The following is a 22,926-nucleotide window of genomic DNA, read 5'->3' as shown; positions in this document are numbered from 1 at the left end:
TAGAAGAATCGTTTAATTCGTCTATAGGCAGTCGGCCCGCAGACGGTGAGGAAATTACTTACTATTTGCTTGCTCATGGAAATTCCAATCGTTATACACTCCATGTAAATAAAAGAGATGTTTCAACTAGTTTATCTTTGGACATTCACACTGCTGGCTGGAATCGAGGAATCGCTTCACTGCTCGTAGTTTGTCTTTAATCGACAAAGTACTACTCGCTCACCACTATGAAACCCTAAAACTCGCTTATAATCGAGCTTGCTAGCTTGTTTCCACATTCTAGCCCTACTTATCACACGTCCATCGTTGTCGGTTGAACAACTGCCTAATTATAGTGTAACATTACAAAACAAACATTTTAATCAACGATTGTAGACAATTGACGTGCCCCACGGTTTTATTTTAGTCTAGTCTATGCATATGTTTATAATTCCCACGACTGTATCTATTTTATTATTTTTTGGTTTTTAGTACATTTATCTTAAACATTGCAATGTATGTTTAACATAAAACCGTTTAACTTAAAAAGTTTTTTTACCTATTTTTATTTGATAAATACCTGTTCTGACTTTATGTAGTATCCAATTGAATTTGATCTGTCATAGCTACATTTTTCAACCGATTTTCCTAAAAATTCATGTTTAGAGGTTTGAGAGTGCAGAAAACTTTTTCTTTTTTGAAAATATGCCCAACTTTTGTCATAGCCCCCACATAATGACACCGCCCCATTTTAGACATATTGGGGGTTTTAGCGACATTTTATAACCGATTCGGCTAAAATTTGGTACTTCAACTTCTTGGAAGATAATTATCTTTCGTACCAAAAATTGTTAACATATAGCTCATTTAATCAAAGAGTGGCATAACTCAAAAAATGCGTTTTCTGAGTTAGCAATTTCTATTTTTTTCTACGACTTTTACTTATCTTGTGTCAAATTTTCATGCTGATATCTCTAAAACTCGACGAGTTACAGCTCATTTACTACGAGTTTCGCATAATTCAACACAAAAGTTTTTTGAGTTTATGAAACACTAAAACACTTCAAATCATGCTTGTTTTGCACAGAAATTTAGCACTGATATCTGGCTAGTTGTTTGAAAAATATGGTCCAAGTAGTTATTTTAGTTTTTGTGTAATAATCTTTTTAAGTTGGGAAGTCAAGCTTCAGTAGCCATCTTAAAACGCATTTTTCTCGAAACTTGATTTTTTGAGATGTGTCACTCTTTGAGTAAATGAGCGATATGTCAATGTGTTGGTTTAGACCCCATACAACGGGACCACCCTGTTCAATAAATTGTGGCGGTTTTTCGCAATTTTGGCCGAAAACTCGTAATAAATAGTGTTTTTACACATATGTATATTATAAATAACACTGTGCAGCAGCATTTTTGGGTGGTGGAAATTTTCTTTTGGAGATGAAAGCCCTTGATGAGTATACTAAGAAGCCAAAAGGAAATTTTGGCCATAGGTCAAGTTTCTGAGATATCGCGCGATGAAATTTTCGATTTTTTCCTTATAATACTTGGGAAAATAGCTCCATATCTCTGTTTGGTGTTGTTGTAGCTTCGTTTTGAGGTTACATGTCTTCAGTGAAATCGATTGGCGAATCTTTTTGTAGAACATTTCATTCTTCTAACTCAATGCCTTTTATGTCCTTTTCGTACTTTATTTCTTGAACCGTAGTGAAAGTACCACAAGATGAGATTTTTCAGCATCCAAATATTCTACAGAAATGTTGCTCAGAAGATTTTAGGAACGGTTCTCTTTGACAACTAATCGATTTTGTCCCGTTTTCATTGTCATTTTTGACAATTATTAGGACTTGGTTCAGAATTAAACTACGAGTATGTTTTGTTTTTCTGTATATTCGTTATTTGCTATGTATAGGTATGTAGACATAACAATTGGTTATTGCTTATGTAGACATCTGGGGTGCTTCTGAAATAGCTCTTGTAATGATGAACACGTTAATAACAAATGTACTTGGAGGATAGATCCGGTTATCTCAATTTTTGAACCGGATATTCCGACATTAAAACCGATTTTTGAACCGGCTTTAAGTAACCGATTAAACTTATATGTATACCATTAAAAAGCTTATAGAGTTGTCAATAAAATTAAATTAATTCGCTTATGAAAACTTTGTTAGTTGCAGTTCGAGAACAAAAACCCCATTATCTTAAACCGTTTTTAAGGAAAAATCTTAGTACACGCATATATGGAGATCGAAGGCTGGGGGGTAAAAATTCTTTTTGGCGATTAATGTCGATGAAGATAATGTGATGAACCCGAAAGGACAGTTCTCCCGTAGGTCAAACTTCTGAGTTATAGCGAAATGAATTCTTTCTTGACAAACTATACATACCTACATGACAAAAAACGTAACGAAATTTGAGCACGCCATAACTCAGAAGTTTGATCTACGGCAGAACTATCCTTCCGGGTTCATCACATTATCTTCATCGACATTCATCGCCAAAAAGAATTTTTCACCCCCCAACCTTTGATCTCCACATATGCGCGTACTGATATTTTTTCTTAAAAACGGGTTTTTTGTTCTAGAACTGCAACCAAAAAAGTTTTATAAGCGAATTAATTTTATTTGATTGACAACTCTATAAGCTTTTTAATGGTATACAAATAAGTTTAATCGGTTACTTAAAGCCGGTTCAAAAATCGGTTTTAATGTCGGAATATCCGGTTCAAAAAATGAGATAACCGGATCTATCATCCAAGAACATTTGTTATTAACGTGTTCATCATTACAAGAGCTATTTGTCGTAAATACTTCAGAAGCACCCCAGATGTCTACATAAGCAATAACCAATTGTTATATCTACATACCAATAAATAACCAATTAGTCTGGTCAAAATAGACATTGAAATAGCAAAAATTCCCACAGATATGAATTTTGGTGGAGAGCTAGGGTTTGTCATTAGAAGCAAAGACCTAAAAGTCCCCATCGATCCCATGTGTGCAAAAAAAATTATTCGGGGTCAAAGGTCAAATTTTAAGGGTTTTTTAGGTTTTCGGATTTATTTTTTGAAAACGGTTGATCTAATCAAAAAGTGACTAAAGTAAACATTGTAGACAGGAAAATTATGTACAAGTTTGACTTTTATAATTTTTTTCCTAGGAGGAACCATTCTTGAGATATGGCTGTTCTAAAAAACACATGATTTTTATGCACTTATAAGGGAAATATGCACATATTCAGAAGAACCGGCTAAAATAGACGAAGTAATCGGGTCTGTCCCCCAAAAAATATATATTTTCTTGAAGAGCGAAATTATAGCTATTTTCTAAAAAAATCAAACAAAATCGGAGCGTGTTTAGTAAAGTTATTCAATGTTAGAGTCATTTTATGCAAAAATAGTCCATTTAACCCACATGTATAATCGAAAGCCCAACGGGAACGACCCCAACGAAAACTCTCCGATTTTTTTCAAGTTTTGTCCGAAGGTAGGGGTTGTTGCGCTGATTACGGAAATGTATAATTTTCAACGGTTGCGGATCCGGTTCGCCGGTTATTCGACCCGAAAGGCCAAATTTAAAAACCGGGTTAGACCCGGTTCTTCTGAACCGATTACTGCAAAGTGGATATCGTTTGAAAGCTTACGGAAGTATCTAACACATAGTGTCGTTACTTTAACCGGTTCGCCTCATAATGTACTTACGCGGCTAATTCTTTATTTGACTTTTAGATCGCGATATCTCGAAAATGGTAAGCCTTTTTAAAGAGTCATAAAGACCACTCTTGTAGACAGTTATTGAATCTACAACTTTCACTTTAGCCGGCTTTTGCAAAGTCTTACCGTTTTTGAAAAAAATTAAAAAAACCGAATAATGCCTCCAAAAATGACGTTTTACCCCGAATAACTTGTTTTGCACACATGGAATCGATGGGGACTTTTAGGACGTTGCTTCCAATGGCTAACCCTAGCTCTCCACCAAAATTCAGCTTTGTGGCCATTTTTGCTATTTCCCCCTTATACGCATGTCTATTTTGACCGGACTAAATGACGAATATGCAGAAAAACAAACCATAGTTTATTTCTGAACCAAAACCGATTAAATTTCAAAAAGGCAATGAAAACGGGACAAAATCGATTAGTTGTCAAAGAGAACCGTACCTAAAATCTTCGGAGCAACATTTTTGTAGAATATTTGGATGCTGAAAAATCTCATCTTGTGGTACTTTCACTACGGTTCAAGAAATAAAGGACGAAAATGACATGAAAGAATGAAATGTTCTACAAAAAGATTCGCCAATCGATTTCACTGAAGACACATAACCTCAAAACGAAGCTACAACAACACCAACCAGAGATATGGAGCTATTTTCCCAAGTATTATAGGGAAAAAATCGAAAACTTCATCGCGCGATATCTCAGAAACTTGACCTATGGCGAAAATTCCCTTTTGGGTTCTTAGTATACTCATCAAGGGCTTTCATCTTCAAAAGAAATTTTCCACCCCCAGACTTTGAGTTCCATTTTGTGTCACAGTGTAATAATCAGTTTCAATACAAAATGAACGTTGAAATATTTTTGCACAGAAAATTTGGATTTGAGACCATAGTGCATTAACACGTGCGTCAGTCAAAAAATAAACATTTCAAATCTACGAAAACTTTTAGCGAATATTAATTACTCAATTATAGCATCTTTATCAGTATACCATTTGGTATAAATTATCACCATACGCGGGGTTAAATGGTAATGCAAATAAAGCGGCACATTAAAGCTGCATTAAACGTTTAAACGAACTTAACACACAAACAAATCAAGTACAATTAACACATTATGAACAACACGGATTTTAATGAGATAATTAAACAAAATCGATTAGGCTTCTATAGAATGTATGTATGATAAATGCAGAGTCAAACTATTTATATTAAGTCTACATAAGGAATTTGTGATGTCTTCATGCTAGTACCAAATTAAATAAAACCAATTTAAAAAAGGTAAAATATGTGTAACAAATTAAGTCTAGATTGTTAATTAAAAGTAACAACGGGAATTAAACAAGTAATCAAAGCGTTAAGTATGGTCCAAAGAAAATTGTTAACCAGTACGGCGAAATCGTATAACTTACCTTCAATAGTAAAATCTTTAAAGTTATCTTTAAGCCAACGAAAGTTCAAGTACAGTGTAAGTATGTTGTTGTTGCAACAGTAACAGCTTAATCTGGCTCCAGGTCTATCTCCAGTTCTATGAATGGGCCTGCTTTGATGGCCTTTAACCACAAAACTAAGCTACTGGAGTTAGTTGAGTAGATTTGGCAGGGCAGTTGTAGAGATGCTGTGTTTCGTGCGGGCCTGTGCCGCATGCTGAGCAGACGTTTTGCACGGTGTCATGGACCCTTGCCCTATAGGAATTCAAACGGCTGCACCAGATGGCTGAATTCTCAGAAACTAGGTCAATTAGCTTTCCCATAATTGATGAAAATGCGGCGTTCAAAGGTGATAAATTCGGGCGGTCTGCATATGGAGACAACTAAGGGGATATGTCTGACCCAAAATAAACGATACACATTGGGGCAAGATTCCAAAAAAACGGAGATTAATTCAGGGAAGCATTTGGGTGATCTAATGTTAATATTTTTCGAATGTTCACACCTCAATCAATGTAACGGAACACAGTTTTGGTGTAAATTAATGGATTGGAGAGGTATATTCGAAGACCTCATAAATGGGTACCATAATATCTATGAAGTGTTTCTACGGTTTTACCTACATTTCTTATTTGATTAATCTAAAATCTTCTAATGTGATTAATTACACTGTACTACACGAAAAAATTGCAGGGGTTCTGATGTATAAATTCGGTTTTGTGGGAGTCCATGGAAGACGAAAGTACATTTGGATTCTTTGGGTCACTTCGTTTTTTGATTTTTTTAACGGAAAATGTAGTGAAAAACGGCTTTTATTGGAATTTCAACTTTAAACGGGCTTATCTTATTTTTTCCACAAAGCAGCATTTTTTTCGTGAAAGGGAAGAGTATTGTCTTTCGAACAAGCCACAGATTTTCGAAATCGGTTAACAAATGGCTAAGTTGTAGTGATTAGAGTGTGACAAAAACGCATTAAAAAACTGGAAAATACATTTCCTCGTAGAATTCCGTTGCAGAAAATATAAGATATGCCAGTTTAAAGTTGAAAATCCACGAAATACCGTTTTTCACTTCATTTTCCGTCATAAAATCAAAAAACGAAGTGATCCAAAGAAACCAAAGGTATTTTCGTCTTCAATGTGCTCTGACAAAACCGAAGTTATGCATCAGAACCCTTGCACAAATTGTTTGTCAACTTTTGTATCACAGTGTTATTGGTTAAGCTAATATCACTGTACAACAAAATCGAACTTTTTTTAAATTACACGAAACCCCGCAAGGATTATGAAAGAGGGCAGAAAAAAAGAAGACACGTGTATCGGCGTTTTGAAAGTTTACGTCGAGAAGTAACCTAATTAGGCGTAGCAAGTTCCGCCCATTTATATAGGTTTTGAAATATTCGACATCCGAATCCTTGCATTTTAGGTATAAAGTGTCTTTGGTCACTAATCTGGCCGAATTATCTTGTAATTATTTTTTGTGTTGTACAGTTTTATTGGTTAAGCTAATATTTGGCAAAAAAATGATTATGTTAGGTCAATATTTTAGTGTAGCTTCAGTACAAGGGTATCTCCCGATTTTATGTATTTCGAGGGTCTTGACCACATTTTTTTTGTATATTTATCTGTTAATTAGGAATTATAGTTATGAATGCCTAAGAATTCATCGTGCGAAAATTTGTCAATATAGGTCAATGTTTTGGTATTGGCACCATATAGAGGTACATGGTAACATGGGTTTTTCGAAAATTTTATGCATATATTGCAACTAAACTGGCTCAAATTGTGAATTGTGTATTTTGAAGGGATTGAAAATATTTTTATAAATCATCTCCATATATTCTCGTTTTGGAATAACCTCCATTTAAAATATTCCTCTACTTTTTTAACTCTAAATACTTTTCAACATGGATACATTTTAAATTAATTCTTAATATGTTTCTAACCTTCTTTTGTCATAAATATATTTTTCTAAGATTGTGATATATATCTGAAGTTGATGATTCCATTATAAAATGGCCACTTTCGATGCGTAAGAAAATATTACACTTTATACACCATGGTAGAACCAGAAAAGGTAACAGCAATACCCAGCTGACTGAACTGGGCTGTAATATTAGTGTCAAATTCCATACGACATTTTATATATTTATTTCTATGTTCGATGTATATTAGGGATATATATTTTTTGAAGAACCAATTTTATTCATCAGAAAAAAGTATTTTCCATAAAGACTTATTCATATCATTGACATGTAACCTCCTCCAAGTCCGAACGACGTGCCTAAAACTCCGCTTATAGTGGCGGTACAATATTTGTTAATATGCGTGGTATTTTGTTAAACTTGAAAAGAATAAAGCCCTAATAAACGTGTGCTATTTTGATTTCAAAAACATAATATACACAAAAAAAATAAATTTTTACAGTGTTTCATTTAACTTTCTTTGGTCCGTTTAGTTCAAATCTGGTAACTCAATTTTGACACAGTTGCAGTTGACCAATCGAACTGAAACTTCCCAGCAAACCAAATGTCGGATGTCCGACACGTCTGAACAATTTCGGAAGCAACGTCGTTCAGATTTCGTTCCGATTTCTAAACGACTTTTCGGAGCGGAAATAGTTCAGATTTTGTACCGATTTCGTTCAGATTTCGGAACGAATGTCGGAAAGAAATTTCCTTTCCGAATTTCCCAAGGATTTTCTTCAGATTTCGTTACGAAATCGGATCGAAATCGATACGATATCGCTCCGACATTTCGTTCCGAAATTATGTCAACCACTTCATACAACTTTCGTTAAGATATCGTTACGATTTCGGATCAGACATCGGACATATCGTCCGAATTTTGTTCCGATTTCGTTAAGATGTCGGTACGATTGGTTTGCTGGGTTTACACATTTTTCAGATTTAGATGACAATACATGAATATGGAATCAAAACCAATATTGGTCCATTTCATAGTGTTTAACGGTGTTTTATTTAAATTGCATTTCAAATCTGGTAACTCAATTTTGACACAGTTGCAGTTGACCAATCGGACTGAAACTTTGCACACTTTTCAGATTTGGATGACAATACATGAATATGAAATCAAAACCAATATTGGTCCATTTTTACCATTTTTACAGTGTTTTTACGGTGTTTTATTTAAATTGCATTTCAAATCTCAATTTTGACACTAAACAACACTAAACCAATCGGACTAAAACGTTGCACTCTTTTCAGATTTGGATGACAATACATGAAAATGAAATTAAAACAAAGATTGGTCAATTTTACAGTGTTTTAACGGTTTTTATTTAACTTGCATTTCAACTCTGGTAACTCATTTTCCACACAGTTTCAGTTGACCAATCGCACTGAAACTTTGCACACTTTTCAGATTTGGATGACAATACATGAATATGGGCCCAATTTTTCCTACAGCCCCCATATAGCGGTACCACCCGATTTCATGATGGAATCTCTCAAATAAAACGCTTGCATTTAAATTATAAATGGTGGCAAAATTAAACGGCAAGCGTTTTATTTGAGGGATTCCATCATGAGAAAGAATATATTTATTGAAGCTAAGCGACAAATTATTTCCTAGTTTTAAGTGCATTTCTAAATAAAACACTGAAACTTAATTTTTTTAAATTATATTTTATTTAATTATCAAAAATTCTTTAGCTTTAACACAGTGCTGGTTTTATTTCTCATATTTTTTAACCCTCAGGTGGTCACTAAAGGGGTCTATTTGTTCCCTTCTCCTATAAAATGTGATCGTATCAGATCAAAATATTCTACAAATTTGTTCGCCATCAATTTTTATTATAGATCCTCGAATACGAGGGCGGTTCGGAAACTTCTGTGAATGAAAGAGAATAGATAGTTTTTCAAAAATATTTTTATTTTTCAATATAATCTCCTGATACTTCAATACACTTAGTCCAACGCTTTTCTAGCAATTCTATCCTTTCATTAAAATAGTTTTCCTCAAGGTCTTCAAAGTAGTGGTTTACAACTGTAATTGCATCTTCATTTGAGGTAAAACGCTTGCCAGCAAGGAATTTTTTTAGATTTGGGAACAAGTAAAAGTCACTGGGAGCTAAATCAGGAGAATAAGGTGGGTGGTTAAGCAACTCGTACTTTAATTCGTTGATTTTAGCCATTGTTAAAACACTCATGTGCGCTGGTGCGTTGTCTTGATGAAAAATTATTTTTTTGTGTTGTAAGCCAGGACGTTTTTCTCGAATTTGTGCATTTAATTGATCCAAAAGTTTGCAATAGTACTCTGAATTTATTGTTTTACCCTTTTGCAGATAGTCAATCAATAAAATACATTTGAAGTCCCAAAAAACCGTTGCCATAACCTTACCAGCAGATTGAATTGTTTTTGCCTGCTTTGGGCACTTCCTCCAGCTTCAGTCCATTGTTTGGGTTGTTCTTTTGTCTCTGGAGTATAGTGGTGGATCCATGTCTCATCAACAGTTATGAAACGACGCTTAAAATCCATTTTATTTAGCTTAAAACGATCCAAACAAGCTTGAGAAATGTTCATTCTTATGCGTTTTTGATCGACTGTTAACAAATGCGGCACCCATCTTGCAGAAAGCTTTTTCATCTGTAGTTCTTCATGCAAAATTAAATGGACTCGATTATTTGAGATGCCCATGATATTAGCAATTTCACGCACTTTTATTCGTCGATTATTTAATACCATATCATGCACTTTGGCTACAATTTCTGTTGATTTTGCTGTTTTTGGACGTCCACTACGTGGTTCATCTTCAATGCTTGTACGACCACGTTTAAATTCAGCAACCCATTTTTTTACTGTTGCATATGAAGGAGTACTTTCACCTAACACATTCACCATATCATTATGAATTTCTTGTCCCGATAAACCTTTTTTACACTCCGGTTCATCTGAATAGAACCAGCCAATATTTGTCTACAAATACCGTTATATCTGACGAAAGGAGAGGAATTATAAATTATAATTTTGTGGACATGAAGAGTATATAGTAGCCGATATTTTCAATACCTAACATGTTTCACATAGGCGTTATAACTGTACTTTTTACTCGCTTTATGAAAAAAATTTCTTCATAAAAATATTTTTTGGAGCTCTTAGCCTCGAATTTCATCAAATTTCAAGACCCTAATACAAATTTTTGCACAATATTTGTTGTCAATCAACACTAACGGCATTTATTTATAATTATAAATATTTTTTGTTAAAGTTTACCACATCTAACAAAGGATTTGTGTAAATTCTTAGGGTGGTTCTATCCTGGTGAACCATTAAAAATGCTAATATTTTGACATTTTTTCATAAAGCGAGTAAAAAGTACCGTTATAACGCATATGTGAAACATGTTAGGTATTGAAAATATCGGCTACTATATACTCTACATGTCCACAAAATTATAATTTACAATTCCTTTCCTTTCGTAAAATATAACGGTATTTGTAGACAAATATTGGTTGGTTCTATCTATTGGATGAACCGGAGTGTAAATATTTAATGGCAGCACGCATTTCTAATTTTTCCATTGTAAAAAAAATTGCGGATGCGTCTTTTTTGAACACCTGTTTCTACATGAAGGAGTTGCCAGATCGAAACAAAATTTAACATGTGTTCATAACAGAGATGGAAGTTTCCAAAACACTTTTTATACCGCGCTTTTTGTGCTAGGCTAAGAAGTTTCCGAACTGCCCTCGTACACCAAAACTCTATAAACTCCAGAAATATGCAAAATTAAAAACACATTTTATGGTTAAGGTCGTACATCATGTGTGTTTCGGCAAAATTGTTGTACAAAACATAATTCTAGAAGAATGGCGTCAAAGACATAAATGTTTTCCGCTAACTTTCACTATAAGTCACCAAAGAAATAAAATCACTATTTGCATTTAAGTGCAGAATGTTTCGATGGACATTGGTTAAAAAACTCTTCCCTTTTTATAAAATGATAAGTTACACAGCCCAACTCGATCTTACTCACAACTATTTTCATATTTTATTGTGAAAATTGACCTTGAAAAAAATCAACAAGTACGGACATCAATTATTAAAAACGCACACTTCATTGCCGACACTAAAGTTCTTTAGAACGTTTTACATACCTTTCATTACAATTACAAAAAAAATATATTTAAAAACCGTTGTTTATTTTGGATATTATCATAATTTTATAAACAACTTAAATATTGAGACAAAAAAGTCCAAATAGGGTCACTTTGACCTGCTTTTATACCCTGTTATTAAACAATAAACGTATATATTTTTTTCATAACTACACGCAGTGGGATCCTATAAAAAGTATTTGACCCTATTTAGTGTAAATTTATACAATTTCTATTTCGATTTTTGGATAGGTTTTTCGGAAAATTGGACACTGTACAGTGTAACTGTAGAAGTAAACAATATACATATGATCTTGACATTTTGGTTAGAGACGTAGAATTTTGTGCCATATTACCATATAACGACAGTTATACCACAACAGAATTTAATTTTTATACCCCCAGCCTTTAGGCTAAAGAGGGTATTTACACTTTGATACGACCGAAAATGTGCCTCATCGAAATAATGGTTTTAGACCCCAAGTATGTTTGTACGATATCAGTTTCAGACAATTTTGAGTAGATCTAGCAATGTCCGTCCGTCTGTCTGTCTGTCGGTCTGTCTGGCTGGTGCGCACGATAACTCTCGAGCGGATCAATCGATTCGGTTCAAATTTTGGGTATCTAAATATCTTGTCCAGATTCGATTTAAGTTCGAAGATGGGCCATATAGGTCCACTCCTTCAGGTACCTCCCCCACAAATGTTCAAAAATTGTCGCAAAACTTGTGCGCACGATAACTCTTGAAGGGAGTAACCGATTTGGTCCACACCTTGCCCATCGTAAAATGTGTACCAGACTTAGGTAAAGTTTCAATATGGACTTAATCGGTCCACTCCTTCGGGTACCTCCCACACAAAATTTCGGAAAAGTTCAGTTTAGGGCCATCTCTCGAATTGCTTTGAATTTTGTTTTAGCAACTTTTATTCACTGCCCCCCATACGACGGTATAAGTTTCATCAGGGGCAAGTCCATACTTCCTGAGAAAATAGCCTGAAAGTTGCAAAAACCCCCAATGACACCGTGTAAGGTGGTTGGAGTGCAAGATAACCCTCGAACGGATCTTCCGATTCGGTCCAAAATTTGGCCTTAGTAATATTTGGTCCAAACATATTTGAAGTTCCAAGATAAGCCATATCGGTCCACTCCTTCAGGTACCTCCCCCACAAAAGTTCAAAAATGTTCGGAAAATTTGTTCGAAAGAAGTGGCCAAATTGGTCCATACTTTACACATCCTAATGTATTTACTAGATATAAATCAGGTTCAAATATGGACTATATCTGTCCACTCCATCCGGCACCTCCCACACAAAATTTCGGATAAGTTCACTTTAAGACCTGCTTTCGAATCACTTTGATTTTTGTTGAAGCAACTTGCATTCGCTGCCTCACTTACGATGGTAAAAGTTTTTTTCAGGGGTAAGTCCATACTTCTTGAGCAAACAGCCCGAAGGGTGGAAAACCCCCTATGGCACCATATGTAGTGGCTGGAGATCCGCTTCCATAATGGTCAATGTAGTTCCATTCCTTTTAGTTTCTACTCCGCAAAACTTTTGATCTTTAATCCTAATCAACATTTTTGTCGGTTCAAATGCCCAAAATTTTTAAAAACCCCTAAATACATTCGTTTTTGGGAAATTGTTTCAATGTACACAGGCTGAGGGTATATCTCTGTCGGTAAAGCCGACTGATACTTTTTTACTTGTTTTAATTAATCTCAATTTTTTGCGATTTCAATTGGTCTTTTCCTTTACTTTTGAAAATGGTAAAACCGGCAAAAGTAGTAAAAGTTGTAAACTGCCACCATATGAATTTTATCGTGTCTGAAGTAAAGGAACGCTTTTCGAGCAAAAAGTGGTAAAACTTGAGGTAGTGGTAAAACGGAGAAAATGAAGACAAAAATCCCAAAATGCAAAAATTCCACCATTTTTAGCATAACTCCAAATGCGCTAGCAAGACTCAAAGACAACAATCAAGAGAAAAATACAAAAAAAATCTCACGACCTTCTCGATACTCATTTTTGTTATGCTCCAATACATTTCAAAATTAAGCAAAATCTGGACACATTTTGACGATGTTTTTAAACGGATTTCTATAAAAATTTTGCTAAACTATTTTATTCTAATACATTGAGAAATACCTCTATTTGATATATCCATACTAAAAATCGCAATTTTATATAATAAAAACTACGTTATCACACACAAATTTATGTTTTTTCACATGCTGACAAAAACTTGAAAAATTTCTCAATTTTAACACAGTGCAACAAGAAAAGTAAATAACATACGACATTGCTATTTTGGATACTGTGGTCGAATTTTTTACCCTTTAGCTCAAGACAGTTTAACTCGAAAAAGTGTTTTGATTTTTCAATTAAGCGCCGTTTTTTGAATTGGCCCCTTTGTGCGACGGGTTTCTAGCTGTCGATTTTGTGAACTGTGACACTCTCCGCTAATTCTGTTAGGGGCGTCCTCATTGACCGTGCAAAACATAGAGCAATCAGCCAGCAGCTCTATCGGAGCGACTCACTGTGGTCGAACGAAGTAGGTAGGCCCTCACAAAACAAAAAAAATCATCCACATTTGCAACATTTTTTAAATTAATTCATTTATTAAAATTCAACAAAATTAAATGCATTTACTAAAAAATAACATTGTCAAGTTCTCCGCGTGCCGTTAAGAACACATTCGAGAATTTTATATAAAATTATTTTTTTTTAATTGATTGACTTTTAAGTAAAAATGAGACACACTTTAATTTGAACTTAATAAATAGTTGTATGTATGTTTTATGTGTATGTGCGTGTGTTTGTTTCTTGATTTTTTGATTCTCTTACAAAAACAACAAAATTAACTTTTATTACTCGGTAATAGAAGGCAAAAACAGATTACAAAATAAATTCTATATTTGGTGTTTTTTTTTAAGATTTAACATATAACTTATTAGAAGAAAAAAATTGTATCATATGGCAACACTATTCTCAACGGAATAGCACTAAGAAATCGTCCTAATGATGATTATGTTGGTGATGGCTGATAATTGACTTATGACAATGGAACTTCTTCATAAGTGCGCAATTTGCTGTTGACTTCTTCTTTGACTTCACGTCTGAACACAATCTTGTAACCGAAAGCAGCAATGACGGCAGCGGGCATGGGACCCAACCAGTATACCCAGTGGTTGGCGAAGTTGTTGTGCCACAAGGCAGGACCGAAGGAACGGGCAGGATTCATACTGGCACCGGTAAAGGGACCCTGTTAGAAGGTAAGAGACGGGGTAAATATGTGTCAAAGTAAATGTGTTTGTTGTTTTTTATACTTACAGCTGTAATGGCCAAACAGGCAATAGCCAAACCAAAACGAATTGGCACGGAATCATGGAACTTGGAGTTACGTGGATCCCAGACACCACAGCATACCAAAATCAAAATAGCAGTGATGATGAATTCAATGGTGCAACCTTGCAAGGGTGAAATTTCAGGATGGGGCAATGTTACACACAAACCGGTCGATGGTGTGTTGATGACGCTGTCGGGCAATACAACCTTCAACAAACCGTAGCCAATGAAACCACCCAACATTTGACCACAGAAATAGACAATAGCCATGGGTGCAGAAATCATTTCGTAGATATAGGCAGCCACAGTGACGGTGGGATTCAAATGGGAACCGGATACACAACCAAAACATTGAATAACCACCATGACAACCAAACCGAAATTCAAACACAATTGCAAGTGATTGTTGTGGAAGACGTCGGTGCTGACACAGCCCATGCAACCCAAGAACACCAACATGGCTGTACCCAAAAGTTCAGCCAAGAAAATACAGATTTTATCCAAAGTATCAGTCTTCATTTTGAGTTTTGCACCTAACTTATAGCAACTGGAAAGAGAGAAGAAGAAAAACAGAAAATTAGCAAAATTGAGAAATAATATATGGGAGTTTTGAATACTAAAAAGTTTTGCTGATATTTTATGACCTAAGATAAATTGTTATCGAAATAATCAAGAGGGGTAATTGTGTTCGTTAGTTAGGTATTGACTCAATAGTGACTCGAAGCATAATATATTGGTGACTAATAGAAAACTTCTGGCTAAGAACCAAGAGACTAAGAGGAAAAGTTTGGTCCCAGTTGTAAGCGTTATTAGTTATCTCATAAAAAAATCACCCAAACCTACTTTTCTTATATACATTTTTAAACCATCCACCATAGTTTGATGAGAGATAATATTTTGCGACCTTATAAAGTATATACTATATTCTTGATCAGAATAAAATTCTCAGTCGAGCTAGCCAAGTCCATATGTTGTAATTATAGCGTACACAATAATTTAGTTCGAATGCTCTATTTTTTGACCCGAGTATTTTTGGTCATAGGCAGGTCAATTCGAAGGTGGGCCATATCGACCCACGTTTTGAACCACGGACCTACCCATAATTTGACACTTGAGGACTACTGGGAACCTCAAGTGTCAAACGATACTTCTCCACCCGAAACTGCCAACACAGGTCCATATTTTGGTATAGACTCTATAAGGTTCTTGCCACGTTTTTTTTTTTTTTGACGTAACTCACCCTAATTGGATACTTGAGGTTCCCAGTAGTCACGAACATTTTTTTACCATTAATTGTCAACATATGTCCATGTTTTGGTATAGCCTCCATATAACGGTATCTCCCGATTATCCATATTTTGAGGGTTTTAGCTAAATTTGTTGTTGAACCTACCCGTAATTTGACACTTGAGATTTCTAGTAGTCATACTTCCCATACTTCTCCACGCAAAATTGTCAACACAGGTAAATGTTTTGGTGTAGACTCCATATAACGGTTCCTTCCGATTTTCAGTATTTTGAGCAGCGCAAGTAAAAATACTTTTAATAACATTTCCAATAGTTTCGTAGTTTCCATAGGAGCAATACAAAACGAAACATAACCCACGCTGGCGGAGTTCGCTGTTTAGTTTCGTTTTGTTTACATTCGTGAGTGCGAACAAAGCGAAAAGTACTCAACCCCACAAGAGCAGATAGAAAACTAAATAGTACTAAACCCATGTGAATAAATCAAAAACGTTTGGTGGTTGATAAAATATTCACTGTGGTATGTTGATGTTAGTTTATAGCGTTGTTAAGCAATCACATGTGTGTGTGCCTGAGTGTGTCATTGACCATAACGCATAGCAAACCTTTGCCAAAAATTCTTTTTATTTGGGTGGTAATTGAAACAACTCGGCAAAGCATTTTTACATTGAAAAGTTTGTGGTTTTGTTTTGGTTGTGAGAATGAAACGATTCAGAGAAGCTGAAAAGTTTGTGGCTTTGTGTGATTGGTACGGGAATCGTTTTGTTTGTTTCCGTTCATAGATTTTGAGGGTTTTTTTTTTTTGACTGAAATATCCATAAATGGACACTTGAGTTTAAGGTTCTCTGCAGTCTTGAAACTTCTCCCACAAAAATTTTATATATAGTATAATGTTTTGGTATAGCCCCCACATAACGGTACTTCCCGATTTTCGGTATTTTGAGGGTTTTAGCTGCTTTTTTTGCGGACCTATCCGTAATTTGACATTTGAGGTAACCATTAGTCACGAAATTTCTTCAGAAAAAATTGTCAACATAGGTCCATGTTTTGGTATAGCCGCCATATAACTGTACTACCCGATTTTCGGTATTTTGAGGGTTTTAAGTCTCCCTTGTCCCATATGGGATGTTTGTGGAACAATTATAAATTATAAGTACTTTTTTGACTCAAATACTCGTTATTTGACATTTGAGGTTCTCAGTGATCGAAAAACGTCTCCGCCAAAAATTGTCAACATCGGTCCATGGTTTGGTATAGCCCCCATATAACGGCATATCCCGATTTTTGGTATGTTCAGGGTTTTAGCTACAGTTTCTGACTGAACAACCAATAATCTGAGGTTCCCAGTGGTCACGAAACTACTCCACCAAAAATTGTCAACAAAGGTCCACCCTTTTAAATAGCCCCACATAGAGCTACCGCACGATTGAAGACATTTTAGATATATTTTCTGGGCTAAATTAAACCTAATTTATGGTATACGTCGGCGAAAAACTTTCCCGACTAAAATTGTGAACAAGTTTAGTTCAAAACATTTCATGGTGGTGGGTATAAAAAGTTCGGCCTGGCGATTTGTTACTTCTTTTATTTGGCAAAGGTGAATGAGGCTCTCATACTCTCAAACAATTTTGTTTCGATCTCTTTGATGTATGACGATCATATATACATATAAACAAATCCAAACTCCACCATCACATATCAATCTTTACGGCCACAATCACCCACCTGTACCAGTAGCACTTTCGTCACTTATTTACTTAGTAATTATTAATTACCCGATGGCTTCCTTGAGATTTGTAATCTTCCTATATTTGCTTTCAATAAATATTTGAATAATATCTGAGTCAATATTGTCAATCGATCGATCGATTTGTTTACCCACACAAGCATTTTGATAAACAACGAAACGCCTTGCCAAATGATTATCTAATCAAGCTCGATGATGACTATTTTCAAAGACAATACTACTTGAGGTTGGAGGTAATTACGTACCACATGTAGTTTATAATTGAACGAGTATTTGTTGACAAATATTTATTTAGCAAAATGTTGCAACAAATTCTTTGTTTATACTCTGCTTATACCCTACAAAACAATGGGAAGAGGGTGTTATAAATAAGTTTGATTTGCCAAAAATATTATGTAACACGTCGAAATATTGGTCCTACATCCACCTGGTATATTGATATTCATATATAGATGACATAAAACGAACTCGATATATGCGTCCGTCTGTCCATAATAAATTCTAATCAAAATTAGGGTCGCAAAGGAGGATTAAGGGAATGGATTATGGACCAATCGTCTCAAAATGTTGAATGTTGTTTGGGTTTCATCGAAAAGGGGTTTTACCTTTTCTACTTGTGTGACATACCCTTGCCTAGCTCTGCAACTCCAATCTCCCTTTCAGAAAATGCCATTGACCCAAGTGACAACAATTGATAGAATATCATCATCGTTGTCATCAACATATAAATACTCAGATCAATTGACAATGTCAATTATTAAACTATTATTGACTGTAAATAATATGGATGTTTTTACTCAACTATCCGATCATCAATGGCACCTCATAAAGTGTCAACAAATAGAGAGGAGTTCTAGTGGTTCGCAAAAAACCACGATCGTCACCAATCGAAGTACCATGCAAAATTGATTGATGAAGCAAAGAGACATGGTGGGCACAACTTTAAGTGTGGTTGGCAAAATGTCAAATATTGATAAAAGAAAAACAATGTCTTGAAGTGCGTCAACAAGACAGGCAAATATTAAATGAAATCACCACAGAAAGCAGCAACAATCGTATGAATAATTCTGGAAAAATACGCACTTTAATAAAGCGCCACAAATTGTTAAAATAAAAGAAAACAAACAGAAAAAAGAATGAGGACAACAACAGTTGCAATTATTATTCAATTGCATGTGATAAGAATGCAAGTTGCATTACGGTCACTAAACTTGGAATATTGCGTAGGGCTGAGGCTACGAACGCATTGCACAGTGTGTAAGGCCGAAATGGGTGTGGCAGTAAACTGTGATAATATCAAGTTCATGGCATCAGGAAGTAGACTCGGACCATTAAATGGAATCCCAATAGGCTTTAGGAGTTCCTATTGAGCGGTGGTGCTCAAAATAACGTATATGGGTGATTTTGGCTGCTATTGAGTACCTTCATGCAGAAAGCCGACAGTTTAGGTACACGTATAAGATCTACCATCAAACAAATTATCAGGTGAACACTATAATTCTCCAATTTTGCTTAACTGCAGTTATTAGACCGTTTTCGTATCATATTTTTACCCCAGTTAGTCCTCGCGTAAGTACGATCATCTATTGCACAGTGTGTAAATCAAATAGGTGACTGACTGAGTAAGACGGATAAAAAAAACAAGTGAGCCAAGGCTATAGTCGGGTCGGGGCCGACTATGTGATACCCTACACCACTACCCCTGTTCATAAGCTTTTGACTAATAAAATTCAAAATATTAAAATTGGGATAGCTTAGCGCCTTTGCTCTGCATGTCTTCATTAACACAGGTCAATTTTTTTGAAACGCATTTAAGTGCATCGACAGTGCAACCCAAATAAAAAATGGAAAAGTGGGATGTATGCCAACCATCAATAGGCTTCTTTCTCTGTTAGACCCCCAACAACCCCCAAAATTTCGTGAGGATCCGATCAAAATTTCGTAGTGTGATTGCACAAAAATGGAAAAAGGGATGCATTACCGACTATTGCGATATCTCTGTTGTTTGACCACCAATGACAACCTACTTCACATCGTTGTAAAGGTGATATTTTCTACTTTCCTTGTTAGGTTTTGCTTGCGATATACCTCCTACAGAAGGGAGATATTAACTTTGAAATAAAACGTTGGTCTTTTTTCCAAATATTTTTTTTGTCACATTCCGACCCCTGAATAATATCCGACCATTATCAAAAATCAAAAGGTTTTTTCCTCTGTGGGACCCCCAATAACACCCAAAATTTTGTGACAATCCAATTAAAATTGCGACCTGTAGCGTGATTTCCAAAAAAATGGAAAAATAGGATGTATTACCGACTATTGCGATATCTCCGTTATTTGGATACCTACGCCAACCTGCTTTACATCATTGTAATGATGGGATTTTTTACTTTCATTGCCAAACTTTGCTTTTGGAAGGTCCCGAACCAAAGCAGTGATATTGGTCAGTATTATTAAAATCGCAAAAATGAAAAGTTGTGTTCTATTAGCGGCTTTTGCGATATCTTCGTTGTTTGCCACCTACGACAACCTGCGTAACATCGTTGCAAAGGTGATATTTTCTACTTTCATTAGCAGGTTGCTTTTGATATACCCCTTTTAGAAGCGGAGATATTCGCTTTGAAATAAAACGTTGACTTTTTCTCCAAATAAGTTGTTTGTCCATTCCGACCCCTAAATATTATCCGACAATCACCAAAATCAATAGGCTTCTTTCTCTGTAGGATCCCCATTAACCCCCAAAATTTCGTGACGATCCGATCAAAATTGCGACCTGTAACGTGATTACAAAAAAATGAAAAAATGTGATGTATTGCCGACTATTGTGATATATCCGTTATGTGGCCACCTACGCCAACCTACTTTGCATCACTGTAAAGATGGGATTTTCTACTTTCATAGTCAGACTTTGTTTTTGGAAGATCCCCAACCGAAGCTGTGATATTCGTCATTATTATTAAAATCGCAAAAATAAAAAGTTGGGTTCTATTAGCGGCTATTGCGATATATTCGTTGTTTGATCACCTACGAGAACCTACTTTACATCATTGGTTAGGCGATATTTTCTACTTTCATGGCCAGGTTCTGCTTTTGGTATACCCCATATTGAAGCTGAGATATTCGCTTAGGAAAAAAAGTTGTCTTTTTCTCCAAATAAGTTTTTTGCCCATTACGACCCCTAAATATTATGCGACCATCACCAAAATCAATAGGCTTCTTCCCCTCCGGGACCCCCATCAACATCCAAAATTTCGTGACGATCCGATAAAAATTGCGACCTGTAGCGGGATTACAAGGTTTAGATGGACAGACGGACAGACGGACGGACGGACGGACTGACGGACGGACACACATAGCCAGATCGACTCAGCTCGTCGAGACATTAATTTTGGTATATATAAGTATGGGTCTACGACCATTATTTCGATGCGTTACAAACTTTTTGGCCAAAACCAACTTATAATACCCTCCCCACATAGTGGTGTAGGGTATAAAAAAACAGAAAAACAGTGGACCGAAATGGGTCTGGCAGTAAACTGTGATAATACCAAGTTTATGGCATCAGAAAGTAGACTCGGACCATTAAATGAAATTCCAATAGGCTTTAGGAGTTCCAATTGAGTACCTTCATGCAGAAAGCCGATAGTTTAGGTACTCGTATATAACCTACCACCAAGCAAATTTTCAGGTGAACACTATAATTCTCCAATTTTGCTTAACTACCATTATTAGACTATTTTCGTATCATATTTTTACCGCAGTTAGTCCTCGCGTCCTCGCGATGAGAAAGGTAAAACTCCTTTCCTCATTGAGAATAAAGAGAACATATGTATGTGTAGGATCTTCGATTAAAAGTTAATTTCCTAAGGAATTAGAACAGATCAGGCACATTCCCATTGTAATCTCCCCCACGACTGTCCAAAATTTAGCTCATAGATACAGTTAAAGCCCTGGTATTGGGTAACTTTAATATATTTTACGTATACACTTCATGAGATCCAGATTACATGGAATACTTTTTTGTGACAAGTGGGTTGCATACTTCCCGAGATAAGAAACTCGAGTGTTCCGAAAGCCCAATTTTAGGTGAAGCAGTGTTTTGACCACTAAAAACCCATAATACCAAATTATAGGTAATACGGTCAGAAAGCGTGGGCTATAGCACGACGTGGAACTATAACCAGAATTTTCGTTGGAGAAGTTTTTTGGCCATTGGGAACCATAAGTGCCAAATTGCATCCACATTAACCAGAAAACATCGATAAAAATTTCAAAATGCCTGTACTGGGTTACAGGGTGGTACCGCTTATGGGGGCTTTTCAAAAAAGTGGGCATATGTCCACAAAGTACAGTTATATGGGGACTATTCCAAAACATGGACCTAACCAGGGTGCTCTTGAAGCAACTTTAAATGGAAGGGGCTTACACCTGGTAAGTTTCTGCGGATTCTGAAACAAAATGTTCATAGATGAGAAAAAGTTGACATTTTAAGATTTGTTTTAGGTTTTAACGATTTTTCTTGGAAACCGCAAGTCCTACCGAAATGGGATAAAAGAAAATGTTGTAGCTATGAAAATTCTCTACAAGATTGAGCTTTATGATAATTTCATAGGTTTTACCGTTATTGAGTTATAGAAGTTGGGAAAATGCATTGACTGTATCGCTACCTTATAAAACAAGTTCATACAAGGTGCACCTTACCTAACTTCAAGTGAAAACCGCTTACACCTAGAAAGCTTTTACGGATTTTGAAACCGCAATGTTCATAAGTAAGAAAAATCCAAAAATAAGAAAAAATCGCTGGAGGGATTTTTAAATAACTCGCCGACAAATTTCACATTTTTAGGTTTATTTTAGGTTTTCGCGATTTTGCTTTCAAACCGCAATATCTACCGAAATGGGGCTAAAGAAAATGTTGTAGCTGTGAAAATTCTCTAGAGGATAGACCGTTATGATTTGTTCATAGATTTTATCATTTTTGAGATATATAGATTTTCAGGTCACATTTTTAGCTTTTTTGAGGTTTTCACGATTTCCTTGAAAACGGTAAGACTTATCGAAATGAGACTTAAGAGAATCTTCTACCTGGAAAAATTCTCTACAAGATTGGCTTAATTTTTTCCTAGGTTGTACCATTTTTGAGATATATAAGTTTAAGTTGAGAATTCGAAGTCAAGACATTGTTTTATAAGGAGGCGATACAGTCAATGCATTGTCCCAATTTGAACTTCTATATCTCAAAAACGGTAAAAACTACGAAGATATCATAAGAGCCAATATTGTAGGCAATTCATAGCTACAACATTTTCTTTTATCCCATTTCGATAGGACTTACGGTTTCCAAGCGAAATCGTGAAA

General features: G+C 35.5%; 1 protein-coding gene and 1 pseudogene across 2 annotated transcripts in view; one reads left to right on the top strand and one right to left on the bottom strand.

Moving 5' to 3' along the window:
* LOC141390741 (aquaporin-like) overlaps positions 1–22,926 on the top strand; it is a 434,687-nt pseudogene that overhangs the window by 43,648 nt on the left and 368,113 nt on the right.
* The window catches only part of LOC141404193 (aquaporin AQPcic-like), a 112,014-nt gene continuing 102,908 nt past the window's right edge, over positions 13,821–22,926 (bottom strand). For both annotated transcript variants that reach the window (XM_073987566.1, XM_073987558.1), the window contains exons 2-3: positions 14,562–15,123; positions 13,821–14,493 (exon numbers count right to left, since the gene is read on the bottom strand). In XM_073987566.1, coding sequence (XP_073843667.1) covers positions 14,284–14,493; positions 14,562–15,095 — 744 coding nt within the window. In that variant the 5' untranslated portion in view covers positions 15,096–15,123 and the 3' untranslated portion in view covers positions 13,821–14,283. The remainder of the gene's footprint in view (positions 14,494–14,561; positions 15,124–22,926) is intronic.

The sequence above is a fragment of the Musca autumnalis genome, unplaced genomic scaffold (genome assembly GCF_047663935.1).
Source record: "Musca autumnalis isolate F117 unplaced genomic scaffold, ASM4766393v1 scaffold_1, whole genome shotgun sequence".
Taxonomy (NCBI): Eukaryota; Metazoa; Arthropoda; class Insecta; order Diptera; family Muscidae; genus Musca; species Musca autumnalis.
The sequence above is the reverse complement of the archived record's forward strand: the minus strand, read 5'-3'. Positions and strand labels throughout refer to the sequence as shown.